This window comes from Pleurodeles waltl, chromosome 10 (genome assembly GCF_031143425.1).
Source record: "Pleurodeles waltl isolate 20211129_DDA chromosome 10, aPleWal1.hap1.20221129, whole genome shotgun sequence".
NCBI classification, from domain to species: Eukaryota; Metazoa; Chordata; class Amphibia; order Caudata; family Salamandridae; genus Pleurodeles; species Pleurodeles waltl.
The window spans coordinates 10,293,621-10,311,560 of record NC_090449.1 but is presented as its reverse complement, the minus strand read 5'-3'; the positions used below and the strand labels follow the sequence as shown (position 1 = coordinate 10,311,560).

Genomic DNA, 17,940 nt, shown 5'->3' with positions numbered 1-17,940 from the left:
CACCCAATGTTTTAAACATGTGGTTGGAGAGTCTACACAGGGATTCACCCGATGTTTTAAACATGGGTTGGACTGTCCATACACGGATTCAACCAATGTTTGAAACATGGGGTTAGGGAGTCTATACAGGGATTCACGCAATGTTTTAAATATGCAGTTGGAGACCCCATACAGGGATTCACCCAATGTTTTAAACATGCGTTTGGACACTCCATACACGGATTCACCCAGTTCTTCACCGCTGAGGTGGGTAGTGGTCACTATCATTATGTTACTAAGCGTGTGTTGGATGCTGACGCGCCTGAAAGCTGTCCTACCTTATTTATTTTTCCAACCAGATGTGGTTTGTCCTGCGCATAGTGTTTGACACAACTAGCAGTGCTGGGCATCACTTCCTTTGTGCCCTTGTATGCTGTGTTATCTGTTCTGCATAACCCATTGGGTGTGTTTTGTTCATACATTTAAATAAGTATGAAACTTATGTGGCTCAGTTTAGGAAAACAAACTCACAAACTGAAACTACACATATCTGTGATAGTATTGAGGCCTTATATAACCGCCGCTGCCACTTTTACTCACCAAATCATTGGCATTCGCATCCTCATTACAACATAACACGTCAGAAAATGATAAAGATACATTGTTTTAATCCTCAGAAAAGGTGTTCCTTTTTGTAAGTGATTTACAGTCTTGGCAAAGAGGGGAGTCCTGGTGCCTCTGTGGCGGAAGGTGGGTCTGGGCCTTGCCTCGTTCCGGGTCCTTCCTCTCGGTGAAAGGACCGGTGGAGACCTCGGATGGCCAGGTGCACTATACCGGCTGTGAGCCGCAGTCCCACAGCCCCGGCCATGTTTGTAAGCATCGCAGAGGTCTACGCTTGCTGGCTAGGGGGGCTTCCAGCGGAGGAACCTCACTGCTGAGAATCCCAGCAAGGCTACAAGGAATCTCTTTATAAAAGGTATAAATATGTAAAAAAACAAAATATATGATCGCTGCCTTGTGTTTCTTTGCTGCATCGGTTAAGGTGCTGCTTATGCCCCTAAAAATTTATTTGGAGTTATTTTTTCTTCCTACGCACAACTGTCCACCCGTCCGCAGCCGCCTCCTCTTGAAAGTCTGTCTCAGTGGAGTCCACTTTTGGTGTTGTTTCATGGCTGCCAGGTGACGCTGCCTCTGGGGAGGACACACGGACCAGTGAAGGGGGCTCCTCGCAATCCATTGCCTGGAAACAAGAGAAAGATATTGAGCTGAGGTAGGGCTATCCATGTCTCAGCCCTTCCTATGCCTGCCAGCCCAGTACAACACCCTTTACACCTCTTCCTGCAAGGAGAGGTGCCCCCTGCAGCTAGCAGCTCCCAGGTCCACCGCTTACATTTAAATATCTACCAGCAGTAAGCTCCGCTGACCCGCCACGCAATGTGATGTTGCAGAACTGCCAGATTGTCCCCAGTGGCTGCTGCAGGCCGCATTGCAATACCTGTCCTGCCTCACAATACACAATGCTGGCAACCAACGTGCCTTGGTGTCTGATGTGCTTACCTTTGAAAACACTAAATAAAAGGCAGGCAGAGATGGCTAGGATACCCCCTGAGGGGGGGGGGGGGGGCTATTTGTTGGGTTCCAGCCCCAGCCCTCCAAAGTAACCTGAATCTCTCAAGATCCCTGTAAGTCAGTCCATCTCTGCTAGTCCCTTGGAGCTTTGAAACACTGAAATGCACATCTGTATCTACCCTGGTAATACACCCAGCAACTGAGCAGCTCCTCGCGTGTGCACACAAGCTGCTAGAAGCTTCTACTTGTGGGCACTATACAAATACCATGTCCTGGTTTATCCAGTAAGTGACTTCACCTCTCACAAAAAAACCTCTTGGTTAACTACAAGCCATATGTCTGCAAGGCTGACAAATGAGGATCAGTGACTGGGGTTATTAAAGGGGCTTCAAAGGCGCTAGATGTGGAAGTGAGGGTGTGGATGGGCACTGCCTGTGTCTTACTCTCACTCAGTCAAGTGAACGCTCTCGGGGACAGAGTCTTTCACTCAGACAGATATCCGCTCTATCACCCAGTGGCACGGCAGTCTGGCACAGATGATGGCCGATGCCTCTCGTTCTTGGCCAAGGAGCCGGATCTGAAAGGTATGCTATAAGCAAGATGCATGGGCGAGAAAAGCTCCCTTGGTACAGTACAGTGGGACGATGCTAATGCTAATTACAGTCTCCTGGGTATAAATGATCATTTTGATGTGCCCCAAGCAGTAAAACCACCATTTTGATATTGTACACACAAAACAGAAGCTATGGAATTCAGATCGACAGATGTCACCACATTAAACACAGGTCCCGGCTGACATCTAATAGAAGCAATTACCTCCTCTTCTTCGTCGTCCTCCTCTTCCTCGCTGTCGTCTTCCTCTTGGCCTGGCGCTCGGCCCTGCACAGCGCTCACTTTTACATGCTTCTTCCTTTGGCAGAGCTGGGCTAGCCTCTCCTGCATGGCTGCCACCTCACCGCGCTGGCACTGCCGACTGAAGGTGCAGAGCTGCTGAGCCACCTGGGGCCCCGGATAGAAGGGACAAACCACAGGTTACAGAGGAAGAAAATCATCTCACACGCACTAACCTGCCTCTTTACTGGGTATTCTTTCATCTACCGCTTCGTCTTTTAGTTGCCTTTTGTTATTTGTTCAAACCAGACTTTTCACTAATCTGCTTTTCCTAAAACTCAATCTAATGTTGATCGTGTCTGATAAATTGTCAGGTATTCAAAAAGTCATCCCTTCATCAGACAGGCACTAAACCGGCTTCCTAGTCATTTACTGAGTATTCACTAAATCCTTATCATTGTTGGATGTTCACTAAATCCACCACATTGATGGATATTCACTAAATCCATCTCATTGTTGGATATTCACTAAATCCATCTCATTGTCAGATATGCACTAAATAAACGTCATTGTTGAATATTCACTGAATCCACCTCATTGTTGGATATTCACTAAATCCACCTCATAGTTGAATATTCACTAAATCCTTCTCATAGTTGAATATTCACTAAAACTACCTCATAGTTGAATATTCACTAAAACTACCTCATTGTTGAATATTCACTAAATCCACCTCATTGTTGGATATTCACTAAATCCACCTCATTGTTGGATATTCACTAAATCCACCTCATTGTTGGATATTCACTAAATCCACCTGGTTGTTGGATATTAACTAAATCCACCTGGTTGTTGGATATTCAACAAAAGTACCTCATTGTTGAATATTCACTGAATCCACCTCATTGATTATTCACTAAATCCACGTATTTGTTGATTATTCACTAAATCCATCTCATTGTTGAATGTTCACTAAATCCATCTCATTGTTGAATGTTCACTAACTCCATCTCACTGTTAAGCATTTACTAAATCCACCTCAGTGTCTGCTATCAATACATCCACCTCCCCGTCAGCTTATTATTGCGTATGTACTAAATTCATCTCATTGCCAAGCATTCACTAAATCCATCTCATTGTTGAATATTCACTAAATCCATCTCATTGTTAAGCATTTACTAAATCCACCTCATTGTCTACTATCAGTACATCCACCTCCCTGTCAGCTTATTATTGCGTATGTACTAAATTCATCTCATTGTTGAATATTCACTAAATCCATCTCATTGTCGGACATTTGGTAAATCCACCTCTCTACCAGATATTAGTTAAACATTTCTTTGTCAGATAGACATAAAATCCTCCTATTCATCAGATATTTACTAAATGTACATCCTTAGTCAATCATAGCAAAATTTGCCTCCATCCATTTTTACCACATCTGCATCTTGAGTAGTTTTCACTAAATCTAGCAGTTTAGCTGCCATTTACCAATGTTGCTTTTGCTTGCTTTTCACTTTATCGGTCTCCAAATCTCCATTTAGTATACCTGTACCTTAATTTAATATTCACCAAGTCTGCCCTTTTCGCTGTAAGTTCCTACATGTATCTCTTAATAAGGCAGTCATTGATCCTTCCTTCAGCTACAGCATTAAAGAAATATGCGCCTTTGTCCCACAGTCACTAAATCCACCCCTTAGTCTACATCAGCACTGAAGAAATATACTTTGTCTGTTAGCAACACAAATCCACCCCTTCGTCAAGTATTCTACCCCTTCATCAACATTCAGTAAATCTTCCCCGGCAATCACTAAACTGCCTCCTTGTCCAATATTTACTAAATAAGCTTCTTCAACCAGTATTTACTAAATCTGCCTCTTTCTTCAATATTACTCAAAGGTGCCTGGTCATCTGCCATATCTTAAACCTGCCTTTTCATTGGTACTCTCGCCAAATCTACCTCTTCACCCAATATTCACTAGTTTGATGTCTTTCTCAACTATTGATTTATTTTACTTTCATGTCTGGCTTTTAATTAATCTGTTGCTTCTTTCAGAATTGTCTTAATCTGCACCACTGTCACCTTTTGAGGCTACACCTTCACTAAGGGGGTCATTACAACCCTGGCGACGGCGTTAAAGCGGCGGTGTAAAGAAATGGCTCCCTGTTGCAGTTACCCCCCACTTTTTGCCTGATACTGATGCTGACTTGACTAAGAAGTGTGCTGGGACCCTGCTAACCAGGCCCCAGCACCAGTATTCTTTCCCCTAAAATGTACCATTGTCTCCACAATTGGCACAACCCTGGCACCCAGGTAAGTCCCTTGTAACTGGTACCCCCGGTACCAAGGGCCCTGATGCCAGGGAAGGTCTCTAAGGGCGGCAGCATATCTTATGCCACCCTGGGGACCCCTCACTCAGCACAGACACACTGCTTGCCAGCTTGTGTGTGCTGGTGGGGAGAAAATGACTAAGTCGGCATGGCACTCCCCTCAGGGTGCCATGCCAGCCTCACACTGCCTGTGGCATAGGTAAGTCACCCCTCTTGCAGGCCTTACAGCCCTAAGGCAGGGTGCACTATACCACAGGTGAGGGCATGGGTGCATGAGCACTATGCCCCTACAGTGTCTAAGCAAAACCTTAGACATTGTAAGTGCAGGGTAGCCATAAGAGTATATGGTCTGGGAGTCTGTCAAAAACGAACTCCAAAGCTCCATAATGGCTACACTGAATACTGGGAAGTTTGGCACCAAACTTCTCAGAATAATAAACCCACACTGATGCCAGTGTTGGATTTATTAAAAAACGCACACAGAGGGCATCTTAGAGATACCCCCTGTATTTTACCCAATTGTTCAGTGCAGGACTGACTGGTCTGTGCCAGCCTGCTGCTGAGAGATGAGTTTCTGACCCCATGCGGTGAGAGCCTTTGTGCTCTCTGGTGACAGAAACAAAGCCTGCTCTGGGTGGAGGGGCTTCACACCTCCCCCCTGCAGGAACTGTAACACCTAGCAGTGAGCTTCAAAGGCTCAAGTTTCGTGTTACAATGCCCCAGGGCACTCCAGCTAGTGGAGATGCCTGCCCCCTGGACACAGCCCCCACTTTTGGCGGCAAGTCCAGGAGAGATAATGAGAAAAACAAGGAGGAGTCACTGGCCAGTCAGGACAGCCCCTAAGGTGTCCTGAGCTGAGGTGACTCTGACTTTTAGAAATCCTCCATCTTGCAGATGGAGGATTCCCACAATATGATTAGGGATGTGCCCCCCTCCCCTCAGGAAGGAGGCACAAAGAGGGTGTAGCCACCCTCAAGGACAGTAGCCATTGGCTACTGCCCTTCCAGACCTAAACACACCCCTAAATTCAGTATTTAGGGGCACCCCAGAACCTAGGAAACTAGATTCCTGCAACTTAAAGAAGAAGAGGACTGCTGAGCTGAAAAAACCTGGAGAGAAGAAGAAGACACCAACTGCTTTGGCCCCAGCCCTACCGGCCTGTCTCCCTCCTTCAGAAGAAAACTGCTCCAGCGACGCTTTGCCGGGACCAGCGACCTCTGAATCCTCAGAGGACTGCCCTGCTTCCAAAAGACCAAGAAACTCCTGAGAACAGCGGCCCTGTTCAACAAAGACTGCAACTTTGTATCCAGAGGAGCAAATTTAAAGACCCCTGCAATCCCCGCAAGAAGCGTGAGACTTGCAACACTGCACCCGGCGACCCCGACTCGACTGGTGAAGAAACAACACCTCAGGAAGGACCCTCCGGCGACTCCGAGACTGTGAGTAACCAAAGTTGCCCCCCCTGAACCCCCACAGCGACGCCTGCAGAGGGAATCCCGAGGCTCCCCCTGACCGCGACTGCCTGACTCTGAAATCCCGACGCCTGGAAAAGACCCTGCACCCGCAGCCCCCAGGACCTGAAGGATCGGAACTCCAGTGCAGGAGTGACCCCCAGGAGGCCCTCTCCCTTGCCCAGGTGGTGGCTACCCCGAGGAGCCCCCCCTTGCCTGCCTGCATCGCTGAAGAGACCCCTTTGTCTCTCATTGAAACCTATTGAAAACCCGACACGTGTTTGCACACTGCACCCGGCCGCCCGAGTGCCGCTGAGGGTGCACTTTCTGTGCTGACTTGTGTCCCCCCCGGTGCCCTACAAAACCCCCCTGGTCTGCCCTCCGAAGACGCGGGTACTTACCTGCTGGCAGACTGGAACCGGGGCACCCCCTTCTCCATTGAAGCCTATGTGTTTTGGGCACCACTTTGAACTCTGCACCTGACCGGCCCTGAGCTGCTGGTGTGGTGACTTTGGGGTTGCTCTGAACCCCCAACGGTGGGCTACCTTGGACCCCAATTTGAACCCCGTAGGTGGTTTACTTACCTGCAAGAACTAACATTACTTTACCTCCCCCAGGAACTGTGAAAATTGCACTGTGTCCACTTTTAAAATAGCTATATGTGTTTTATGTAAAAAGTATATATGCTATTGTGATTATTCAAAGTTCCTAAAGTACTTACCTGCAATACTTTTCAAATGAGATATTACATGTAGAATTTGAACCTGTGGTTCTTAAAATAAACTAAGAAAATATATTTTTCTATAACAAAAACCTATTGGCCTGGAATTGTCTCGGAGTGTGTGTTCCTCATTTATTGCCTGTGTGTATGTACAACAAATGCTTAACAGTACTCCTTTGATAAGCCTACTGCTCGACCACACTACCACAAAATAGAGCATTAGTATTATCTCTTTTTACCACTATCTTACTTCTAAGGGGAACCCTTGGACTCTGTGCATACTATTCCTTACTTTGAAATAGTGCATACAGAGCCAACTTCCTACAGGCGGTAAGACCGCCAACAGGCTGGCGGTCTTTTTTTTAGTATCATGACCATGGCGGTTACCGCCATGGTCATCCGCCGCTTCCCCGTTCCAGCCCGGCGGCCGTGACAATACCGCCGCCGGTATTGTGACCCGGCTTACCGCCGTGGATTTCCAGCGGTAGGAACCGCCATGAAATCCATGGCGGTAAGCACTATCAGTGCCAGGGAATTCCTTCCCTGGCACTGATAGGGGTCTCTTCCCACCACCCACCCCGACTCCCTCCCCTACACCTCCCACCACCCCTGCCACCCCCCAAAGGTGGCATGGCCCCCCTCCCCACCCCACCCCGACCCCCGACACTACCTTACACATACACACCCGACACGCACGCAGGCACCACCAACACACATACACGCACACACACCGACATACATGCCAACATCCACACACACACGCAGACACGTACATCCACATTCACGCACACATCTATACAGACATATATAGAGACAGACAAGCACACATTTCCGAAACACGCAACACCCCCGCAAGCATACACGCACTCACACACCCCCCTACATACACAGACGCACACCCCCATGCACCCACACAACACGCCCCCACCCCCCTCCCCTAACGGACGATTGACTTACCTGTTCTGTCGATCCTCCGGGAGGGGACGGGAGCCATGGGGGCAGCTCCGCCAACACCACACCGCCAACAGAACACCGCCGCGCAGAATCAGAGGACGTGATTAGCTCGGCGGTGTTCTGTTGGCATGGCGGTGGAGGTGGAGCAACCTCCACTTCCCCGCCGCCCGCAAGTATGGCTGTTGGTGGCTCTCCGTCGGAAAAACGACAGAGGGCAGCCAACGGTCATAATACGCCGAGCGGCAAACCGCCACTACTGGCGGTCTTCCGCACGGCGGTCCCTCGGCGGTCTTCTTAAAAGACCGCCGAGGTTGTAATGACCACCTAAGTGTTCAATAAATTCACCTAATTGTGCGGCGTTGTCTTAACCGGGCATTTAATTTGGTATTAAGATACTTGTCTAGTATTCACTCAATCTGCACCTTAATCTGCTACTTACTAAATACAACTCTACCAATGCTATTGAATAGACCCAAATGTTCATCTCATCATCAATTAATACGTCTCGTGCTGGACAGAGCCTAAACCTGTCTGGAGGATATTGATTCGGTCTCTTTGAAAGACCTTAGTTACATCTGCCCATTTAACTGGTTGACCTTTCTCTTCTTCAGGTTTTCACGAATATAACTTCTCAGTTGGTATTCAGAACTCCGTCTCTTCATCTGGTGCTCACTAAGTCTACGTTATCTGGTTAGTAATATATCTGCCAATGTGAGATTGTGGAATTCTACCTCTCCATTCGTTATTTGATAAATGTGCCTCTTCGTAAAAGTATTTATATTGCCTAAAATGATGGTTTGCTGAGTTTTCACCATTTCTTTATCTTTATCAGATATTGCCACAATTCAACACATCTAGTCCTCACTACATGTGTCACCCCACGTAGCACTGTGCAGGCCCACATCTGTGTCCAGGGTTCACTGAATCAGTGGATCGGTGCACCATTACAAGTAACACACACCTGCCCAGGTTACTTGGCGGCTATCTTTCACATTTGGGTTCGGCGTGCTGTGCACTGCTCTCAAGACCACAAGCCCTGGCTTGTTTCGGATCTCCCTCACCTCAGGCAAGCTGCCGTCTTCCACCAGGGTGTCAAACTCGGTGTTCATCAGCTCCGACAGGAATTCCTCCACTTCATACTGCTCCAGGTCAGCTGACAGGGAAAGAAAACAGGTTTTCAGCAGAGAATGGAATGAGTCATGCCTTTACCCAGAGGAGCGCAGAACTACCTAAAGCAGGTCGAGAACAGCAAGTATGAAATAAGTCTGAAAAAGATCTTTATCTGGAGAATGCAAGGATTGTGAGCCTGCTGATGAATCTGCCACCCTGTGCACAGCTCCGGGGGGTCTCTACCCTGTCAATGAATCTGCCACTCTGTGCACAGCTCCGGGGGGTCTCTACCCTGTCAATGAATCTGCCACTCTGTGCACAGCTCCGGGGGGTCTCTACCCTGTCAATGAATCTGCCACTCTGTGCACAGCTCCGGGGGGTCTCTACCCTGTCAATGAATCTGCCACTCTGTGCACAGCTCCGGGGGGTCTCTACCCTGTCAATTAATCTGCCACTCTGTGCACAGCCCCGGGGGTCTCTATCCTGTCAATTAATCTGCCACTCTGTGCACAGCCCCGGGGGTCTCTATCCTGTCAATTAATCTGCCACTCTGTGCACAGCCCCGGGGGTCTCTATCCTGTCAGTGAATCTGCCACTCTGTGCACAGCCCCGGGGGTCTCTATCCTGTCAATGAATCTGCCACTCTGTGCACAGCCCCAGGGGTCTCTAAACTGTCAAAGAATCTGCCACTCTGTACACAGCCCCGGGGGTCTCTAAACTGTCAAAGAATCTGCCACTCTGTGCACAGCTCTGGGGGGTCTCTACCCTGTCAATGAATCTGCCACTCTGTGCACAGCCCGGGGGTCTCTACCCTGTCAATGAATCTGCCACCCTGTGCACAGCCCCAGGGGTAGGGTCTCTATCCTGTCAATGAATCTGCAACTCTGTGCACAGCCCCAGGGGTCTCTATCCTGTCAATGAATCTGCCACCCTGTGCACAGCCCCGGGGGTCTCTATCCTGTCAATGAATCTACCACCCTGTGCACAGCCCCAGGGGTAGGGGTCTCTATCCTGTCAATGAATCTGCCACTCCGTGCACAGCCCCAGGGGTCTCTATCCTGTCAATGAATCTGCCACTCTGTGCACAGCCCCGGGGGTCTCTATCCTGTCAATGAATCTGCCACTCTGTTCACAGCCCCGGGGGTCTCTATCCTGTCAATGAATCTGCCACTCTGTTCACAGCCCCGGGGGTCTCTATCCTGTCAATGAATCTGCTACTCTGTTCACAGCCCGGGGGTCTCTATCCTGTCAATGAATCTGCCACCCTGTGCACAGCCCCGGGGGTCTCTATCCTGTTAGTGAACCTGCCACTCTGTGCACAGCCCCGGGGGTCTCTATCCTGTTAATGAATCTGCTACTCTCTGTACACACCCCAGGGGTTTCAACCCTGTTAATGAATCTGTCACTCTGTACACAGCCCCAGGGGTCTCTAACCTGTCAATGATTCTTCCACTCTCTACACACCCCAGGGGTCTCTATTCTCTCAAATGAAACGGTAAGCATACGAAGATGTGTGGTGTACCTTGTTGAGTCTTTGTGTAACTCATTCGATATTCCGACATTTGTCTATTGTTCCTTTGTTCCCTAGGTTACCTGTGTCAACCAGTTGACTTGACTCCAAGTTAACTCACATATTTTTGAACATATTCGTGTTTGTGATATTTACTTTCACTAATGAACTGTATAGGTCCTGATGAAGCGTCAATGGATCCGGCTGGACCAATGGACGCGAAACATGTCGACCAGTTAAATTAAGGTCCTTTTAATTTCAATGAGCCTTGATTTGATCACCTTAGAAAGACTTTGAGCATTATCCTCATTTTTCTTTCAACACTTCATTTTTAATCTTGGTCTTCACCCATGTTATCTTGATCTGAATAAATGATGGTGGTTTATGGATGAATAACCAATTTTAACTTATTTTTGCACACTTTTGGTGGTGACTTTGAGCATCACGTTACTTTGGCTGAGAGCACCCTAGCACTGGAGTGCCCACTAGGCATTGCAGCGCCAGCCTAGTGAGGAGCAATTCCCAATGATGATGCTAGTCGTCCAATGTGATGCTTGAGGGTTCTAGCTCCTGAGATCACAGGTCTCCTGGTGTTATTGTTTGGAACAGTGTACTCTTTTTCTATTACTACTGCTGGAAGGCTGTACACTGGACCAGAATACTCCTGGTCCCTCTCTTCTTTGTTTGTACTCTGTACACAGCCCCAGGTGTCTCTTTATCCTGTTAATGAATCTGGCACTCTCTGTATACAGCCCTCGGTGTCTCTTCACAATGTTAATGACACTCTTTGTACACAACCCCAGGGGTCTCTCCATCCTGTTAACGAAACTACCACTCTCTGTACACTGCCTTAGGGGTCTCTTTATCCTGCTAATGAATCAGTGATTCTCTGTACACAGCCTCTGGTGTCTCTTTACATAGTTAATGAATCTGCCACTCTCTGAGCAAAGTCCCACTGTGTCGACACTGTTACCTACTGTAATGTTATCTGTATTTAACCACCAGCCCCATCTTGAACACTGACTCCATTTTGTGCTTAGCTTAGCTGCAAACACCGTCACATTGGTGGCGCAGGTATTTTTCCGTGCACAGCTTATTAAACTTATTTTGCTCTTCACACCAGGAAAAGGAGCAAAACATGGGGAAGCGCTGAAGGTGAGCAGGTACCCGGCTGAGAATGTTATGAGGGAGGAAGGTTCAGCTCGGTCTTGGAAAAACGCAGTGAGATTTGGCCAGTCTGGTGTGTGTGTTCTAAACACTAGGGGGGGGGGAGGTTCTAGAACATTCCTCTTATGTCCGTTTAAGGGATATAAGGTGGGGGGACTTGGGGACTAGAGGAAGAAGGAACTCATCTGAGAAGGGATGCCTTGCTCAGAAAATAAATCCCATTGCAGTTTATTCTCCCTTCTGTCTCGGTCGTTCTGGGTTCCACCACCTGAAGTTGGCAGGAAAAGGGATGAAGCCGGGGTGTCAAGCGCCATGGCGATGCATTTTTAATTCTTATTTTCAGCTTTGCATTGTGCATGAATACGTAGCATATATAATATTGCATTTTCTTTGTTTCTGTGATCATTATTTTTTTTAATGCTGTGATTATTTTTCGAACTGCACATGTGTTGCTGCATTTGAAATAAAAGCTCATGTTATTCTTTCCATGTATGAAATTTGAGAAGTGTCTTAATACATTCATTACTCAGACTAAGAATGCTGCATTCTTAGCATTCCTTTCACTGCATTCCCTCTCAGTCTGAAGCAGAGCAGAACAACTACATATTGACACTGCCAAGAAGCTGCTCTGTTAACCCCCCAACACACACACACCAGGAGCTCTTCATATCCTCACTTTAGACAGAGCCCAGAAATCAGCACTGCCCAGGAGGATTGCTCCCTATCTCACTGTTAGTTACACAGTGACTGTACCTAGAAGCCATGCGGTGCCCATGAAGGCCACCCTTCCCTCTCACCATTACTGTGGAAATACTCAGCCACGGCTCCCACCATCCACTCAGCCTTCTCCTGGCTGTAGGCACCTCCAAAGCCGTTGTCCACCGCGATCTGAGGAACAGAGCACAGAGACAGTTACAACAAGAGGCAAGGCTTCATAGGTGAGAGCTGAGGGGCTGCCAGGCAACAGAGGCAATAGCAAAAGGTGGAGGACTGCAAGAGGCAGAGGAGGTTTCAGAATTGACTTGCGGGTGGGGGAGCAGAGGGGACCAGGGATGGAAGAAGATAGCATTCATGTGGTGGAAGTGTCGGGGGCAGCGAGGCACTCGGGGAACAGAAGAATTGGGTGGAAGAAGCCATGACAGATGCGGGGGGAATGAGGAGGGAGGGAGAGAGTGTCAGAGACTACAGGGGACTTTGACCAAGGTACATGTTAGAGAAGAAAACCCCACGGGGGAGGAAGGAATGTGAATGGAGAGGGTTGGGGGAAGCCAGTGGAATCTGAAGGAGAGGAACTAATGATAAAAACGGCAGGCCTGTCAAAAACATTTGCAACGGGGCATAGGAGTAGATCAGAACAGAGGAACGCAGACATCTCAAGTTGTCCCACATGAGGATTCAGGATACCACCCTATTTGCTGTCTTAAGCATTCAATTGCTTTTACTCTGGTGGGAGTGCAAAGGAGTGGCACTCGTGCCTTCACAGACTTTGGGGCAATTATCTCTATGGTCGAGTTGAGCAGTGGGAGAATCCCAGAACTGCTTCAAAAATAATGAAGTCTGGAGAGAAACAGATACCCCATCCATGAAGCTTCCTCTATATGCCGAGGAGCTGCCCCTGCCATCAGGACTGCGTCTCCTTCGCATTGTAACTCTTAACCCTAGTGTTTACTAGATGACTACTGCTGAAAGGTAAAGATAGGATGCACTTTATGTGTCTATGAGTCAAGGACGACAGCACCTCAAGACCCTCACAGGTGATTGGCCGAGCTCTATAAATGTTTGATTGATAGCATTCTCAGTCCCTCTCATGACACCTAACCTACGCAGCAGTATACGCTTTTCGCTCATTCTTTTTATTTAAAAAAAAAAATACAATTTTACCATATCTTGTCCTAGGATTGTGTGGTTATTTGTGAGGGGGACACCAATATCTGTTTTTCTCTAAATGGGATTAACTCCCCAAGTTCACACACACTGCTGCTGGTAATGTCCTCCTGTGGACACAGATTCCGTTTGATGAATGTGAAGGGAAAGGACATATAGGATGGCCCCGAGGAAACCCCCCACACCTTCTATGGTTATTAACCTCACTAAGTGGTCATACAGGAGACATCCATGAAGGCAAAATAGATTCTTGGAGACTAATTTCTAGTCTGATAACTTCCGCTAGGCTTTATGTGGGTTTCGGGGGCCATGTTTGATGACAAACTTCTTTCCCTTTACACAAGTAACAATCAAAATGGAAACAGTGCAATATTCTATATACGGGGTGTTACATTTGACTCTGTAACCACTTGGATGTATACTACCTTTGTTTACAGGATCTATTTTTTGAGCTGTCCATTTGAAATAATGCGACCGGAAACTCATCTTACGTAAGGAAACCTATAAAACTGTTATTTTGTAAACTGCTTGTATGCAATAGTAACTGTTTGCATGGAAAGTACTCAGCTACCCATTTGGATCTTCTTCAAGTTATGGAAAATTGGAGAAAAAAAAATATAAGAACCGTCCCTGATGTGCCACCCGTAAACAGCCTGGTAAGGCACAACATTTTCAACAATATGCACACCTATACCTGTTTCTAGACCGACAGATCCTCTGTAGCTTCTGGGTGAACCCAATGGGCATTTACCTGCCGGCCTGTAATCAGTGCTGCTTCTCGTCTGCCCCGGGTGGATGGAATGTGCATTGATGTGGCTCCCTGTAACCAGTGCACGTCATGTGCTGCTCCTGGGTGGAAGCAATGGCCATTTATATCTCTGCTTGTAACCAGTGCACTTCATGTGCTGCTCCTGGGTGGAAGCAATGGCCATTTATATCTCTGCTTGTAACCAGTGCAGGTCATGTGCTGCTCCTGGGTGGAAGCAATGGCCATTTATATCTCTGCTTGTAACCAGTGCACTTCATGCGCTGCTCCTGGATGGAAGCAATGGCCATTTATATGTCTGCTTGTAACCAGTGCAGGTCATGTGCTGCTCCTGGGTGGAAGCAATGGCCATTTATATCTCTGCTTGTAACCAGTGCAGGTCATGTGCTCCTTCACTGTAGCTCTTGGAGACAGAATTTGGCGTTTCTTCTGGCTGCATGCATCCAGTGCACGCCATGGAGGACACTGTCACTTCTGAGTAGACCATAGCAAGGTGACAAAGGGATGAATGCAATGTATACATTTGGCAACAAGCTACAGCCTCACCCTTCCTTTTGCCCAGACTACTGTTCTTTCTTTTCAGCTCTTATTCCCACACTGCCTTCCCTCAACCTAACACATTCTTTGTCCAGACTCTACTAGGTGTCACCTTTGCAGACTACTGTGTCTCATGCATACACTGCCCCAAAGGCTGGGATTCGGTCACTCTTGGGTTGACTCCTGTGGTGTTTCCTGCTGGTTTGGCACTGACGTCAGAGGGATGGTACTCTGTTAATCCTGGGTTGACTCCATATTGGACTTCATTGTTGCTTAGCACTAGGTCAAGGGGCTGTGATTCTGACGCTTCTGTGTGACAGCATATAATGTTTCATCGTTACCACTGCCACCAGATGGTAGCTATATGCTTGCATACCTGCTCACATAATCACTACACAACTGCATGCGCAGTCGCTAGATGACAGCCTACACAACAGACTGCATAACTTATTAAAGACATACAATGTACCACATTATATGACAGTTTACGACACCTTTATACACAGGTAGGCATTGCAAATTACTTATAAGCTGTAACTCACAGCATGACACACTGTAGGCGGGTCGCTCTGCTGCTATGGCCTGCAGGTTGGGTGGCTCTGCTGCTATGGCCTGCAGGTTGGGTGGCTTTGCGATCTGCTGCTATGGCCTGTGGATGAATGGCTCTGCTGCTATGGCCTGTGGGTGGATGGCTCTGCTGCTCTGGATGGATGGCTCTTCACACTGGTGCTCTCGCTTGTGGATGGATAGCTCTTGCTCTTGCTTGTGGGTGGATGGCTCTCTGCTGCAATGGCCTGTAGGTGGATAGCTCTACTATGGCCTGTGGGGTGGGTGGGTGGCTCTACTGCTATGGCCTGTGGATGTTTGGCTCTGCTGCTATGGTCTGTGGGTGGATAGCTCTGCTGCTCTGGATGGATGGCTCAGCACACTGCTGCTCTGGTCTGTGGGTGGATGGCTCTGCTGCTCTGGATGGATGGCTCTGCACACTGCTGCTCTGGCCTGTGGATGGATGGTTCTTGCTCTGGCTTGTGGGTGGATGGCTCTCTACTGCAATGGCCTGTGAGTGGATAGCTCTGTTCTCTGCTACTATGGCCTGTGGGTGGGTGGCTCTGCTACTTTGGCCTGTGGGTGGGTGGCTCTACTGCCACTGCAGGTTGGGTGGCTCTGCTGCTATGGCCTGTGGGTGGCTTTGTGATCTACTGCTATGGCCTATGGATGAATGGCTCTGCTGCTATGGCCTGTGGGTGGATCACTCTGCTGCTCTGGCTTGTGGGTGGATGGCTCTCTGCTGCAATGGCCTGTGGGTGGATTGTACTGCTGCTATGGCCTGTGGATGGATGCCTCTGCACTCTGCTGCTATGGCCTGTGGGTGGATGGCTCTGCTGCTATGTACTGTAGGTGGGTGGCTCTGCTGCTATGGCCTGTGGGTGGATGGCTCTGCACTCTGCTGCTATGGCCTGTGGGTGGATGGCTCTGCACTCTGCTGCTATGGCCTGTGGGTGGATGGCTCTGCACTCTGCTGCTATGGCCTGTGGGTGGATGGCTCTGCACTCTGCTGCTATGGCCTGTGGGTGGGTGGCTCGTGCCTAGCTGATGCTGGGTCTAGCACGGTCGCTAGGGCCTTGCAAGCGGTGGATTGCTCTGCGTTCCTTTGCTCTGGTCTGAACGGCCCGTTTGTGAGTCAAGCCCCGCGCCAGCCCGGCCTGGGGAGGAGGTGTAGGTTAGCGCTCGTGCCGTGGCCGGTTCCACTTCACTGAACGCGGGAGGGGGCGCCTCACTGACCTGCAGCACGGCCCAGTTCTCCAGCGCCGCGCGGATCCCCTCCTGGAGCAGCCCGCGGCTGTCGCTGCTGGCCGCCATTACCGGAGCTCCCACTCCGGGTCCGCGCGAGATTCCCACGTGCGCCGCAAGTGCCAATTAGGCGTGCCCAACCCTCGAGCGGAGAGAATAGATCCCATCCCAAGATGGATGCCATTGTCGTGCGTAGCTCTGCTCGCGGACATTTTAAGATGGGAATAAACAAACTACGTATCCCATGAGCACCGTGTGGAACGTAATCTGTAACCAATCGTACCCAACATAACCAAGGTCCCAACCAATCATATTGTTCGTAATAGTTTGTATTGGCGCCTAAGGCTTCCATCTTTCTGCTCATGACCGCACCAAACAAGCATTTGCAATGCAATGGGTCACGTGTTTGCTCCAGTTAGCGCTATTGGCGTTGTAAATCCGGACTTTTCTTGCCACATAAATAGATAATTAAAAGTAAAACAGTTGACATCAGCGAGCTGATTCAAAGCGCTACAGCTGCCATGAGCGTGAGAGCGAAGGAGAGACACAAAAGGAAAAAGAAGTTCACTTGCAGTCAAACGTATTGGCAAACGTGCAATTATCCATATAAAAGGGTCAGTTTCCAAGGCGGTAACAAAACCGCACCATGGAGGGACAAACGTAAAGCATTTACCAATGATGACAAAGGATTTTTGAAAGGCACGCCAACCAACCAGTGAACGTGAAGGGCGTGCAGTGGGTGTGGTTAAAAGCCCCCGTAGATACCAACACATCGGAAAAGTAGCGCTTGCACGTTGCTATGCTCAACTTAAAAATCGCTAATCTTTTCTTAAATCTGCTGTGTTATTTTTGGACTTCTGCTATGATACAGTTCACAAAAGTGAGCCACTCATGAAACTCAACAAGGGCGTTTTGAGGACCCCGCCAAATCAAGAATAGATTGTCAATGTACCTATGCGTTGGGCGCTGCAATAAGCCCAAAAGATCAGGTCGACCAGGGCCGTACAATTCGCCATTGCATGGAGGTAGGCAACATTAAAGTATCAATTTGATCACAGCCCTTTTGTGAGTGTGACACACAATGGGAATAGTGGCTAGGTAAGCATGTGGGTGACAACACTCTACCCCCATACACCGCAGTACTCCATGTGAACAACTAGAGCAGAGGTCTCCAAACCTTTTAATGCAGTGACCCCCCAGTTGAAAAATAAAAATCACTGGGCCTCCCTTCAGAATGTTTCAGAAATATTTCATAAAGATATATGTTTAAATATGTCTAGATATATTTAAACATTGCAGGTAAGTACTGTTGCCATTTTAAAATGAAATAACATGCTTC

General features: G+C 48.4%; 1 protein-coding gene across 1 annotated transcript; it reads right to left on the bottom strand.

The window, feature by feature from the left end:
• Positions 1–630: 630 nt before the first annotated feature.
• TSR2 (TSR2 ribosome maturation factor) lies at positions 631–16,726 on the bottom strand. The gene is made up of 5 exons (XM_069209348.1): positions 16,593–16,726; positions 12,421–12,511; positions 8,898–8,989; positions 2,365–2,547; positions 631–1,219 (listed from the first exon to the last, which is right to left on the bottom strand). Exons 1-5 carry the CDS (start codon positions 16,668–16,670, stop codon positions 1,055–1,057), a joined length of 609 nt encoding a protein of 202 aa, XP_069065449.1. The 5' UTR covers positions 16,671–16,726; the 3' UTR covers positions 631–1,054.
• Between the last annotated feature and the right edge of the window lie 1,214 nt (positions 16,727–17,940).

Bases quoted from the DNA above. Each gene is read 5' to 3' on its own strand.
- TSR2 (XM_069209348.1), bottom strand. From the start codon at position 16,670: ATGGCGGCCAGCAGCGACAGCCGCGGGCTGCTCCAGGAGGGGATCCGC. The intron at 12,512-16,592 runs GTCAGTGAGGCG...TCTGTTCCTCAG, and splicing joins AGAACTGGGCCGTGCTGCAG to ATCGCGGTGGACAACGGCTT. The intron at 8,990-12,420 runs GTGAGAGGGAAG...TTTCCCTGTCAG, and splicing joins TGAGTATTTCCACAGTAATG to CTGACCTGGAGCAGTATGAA.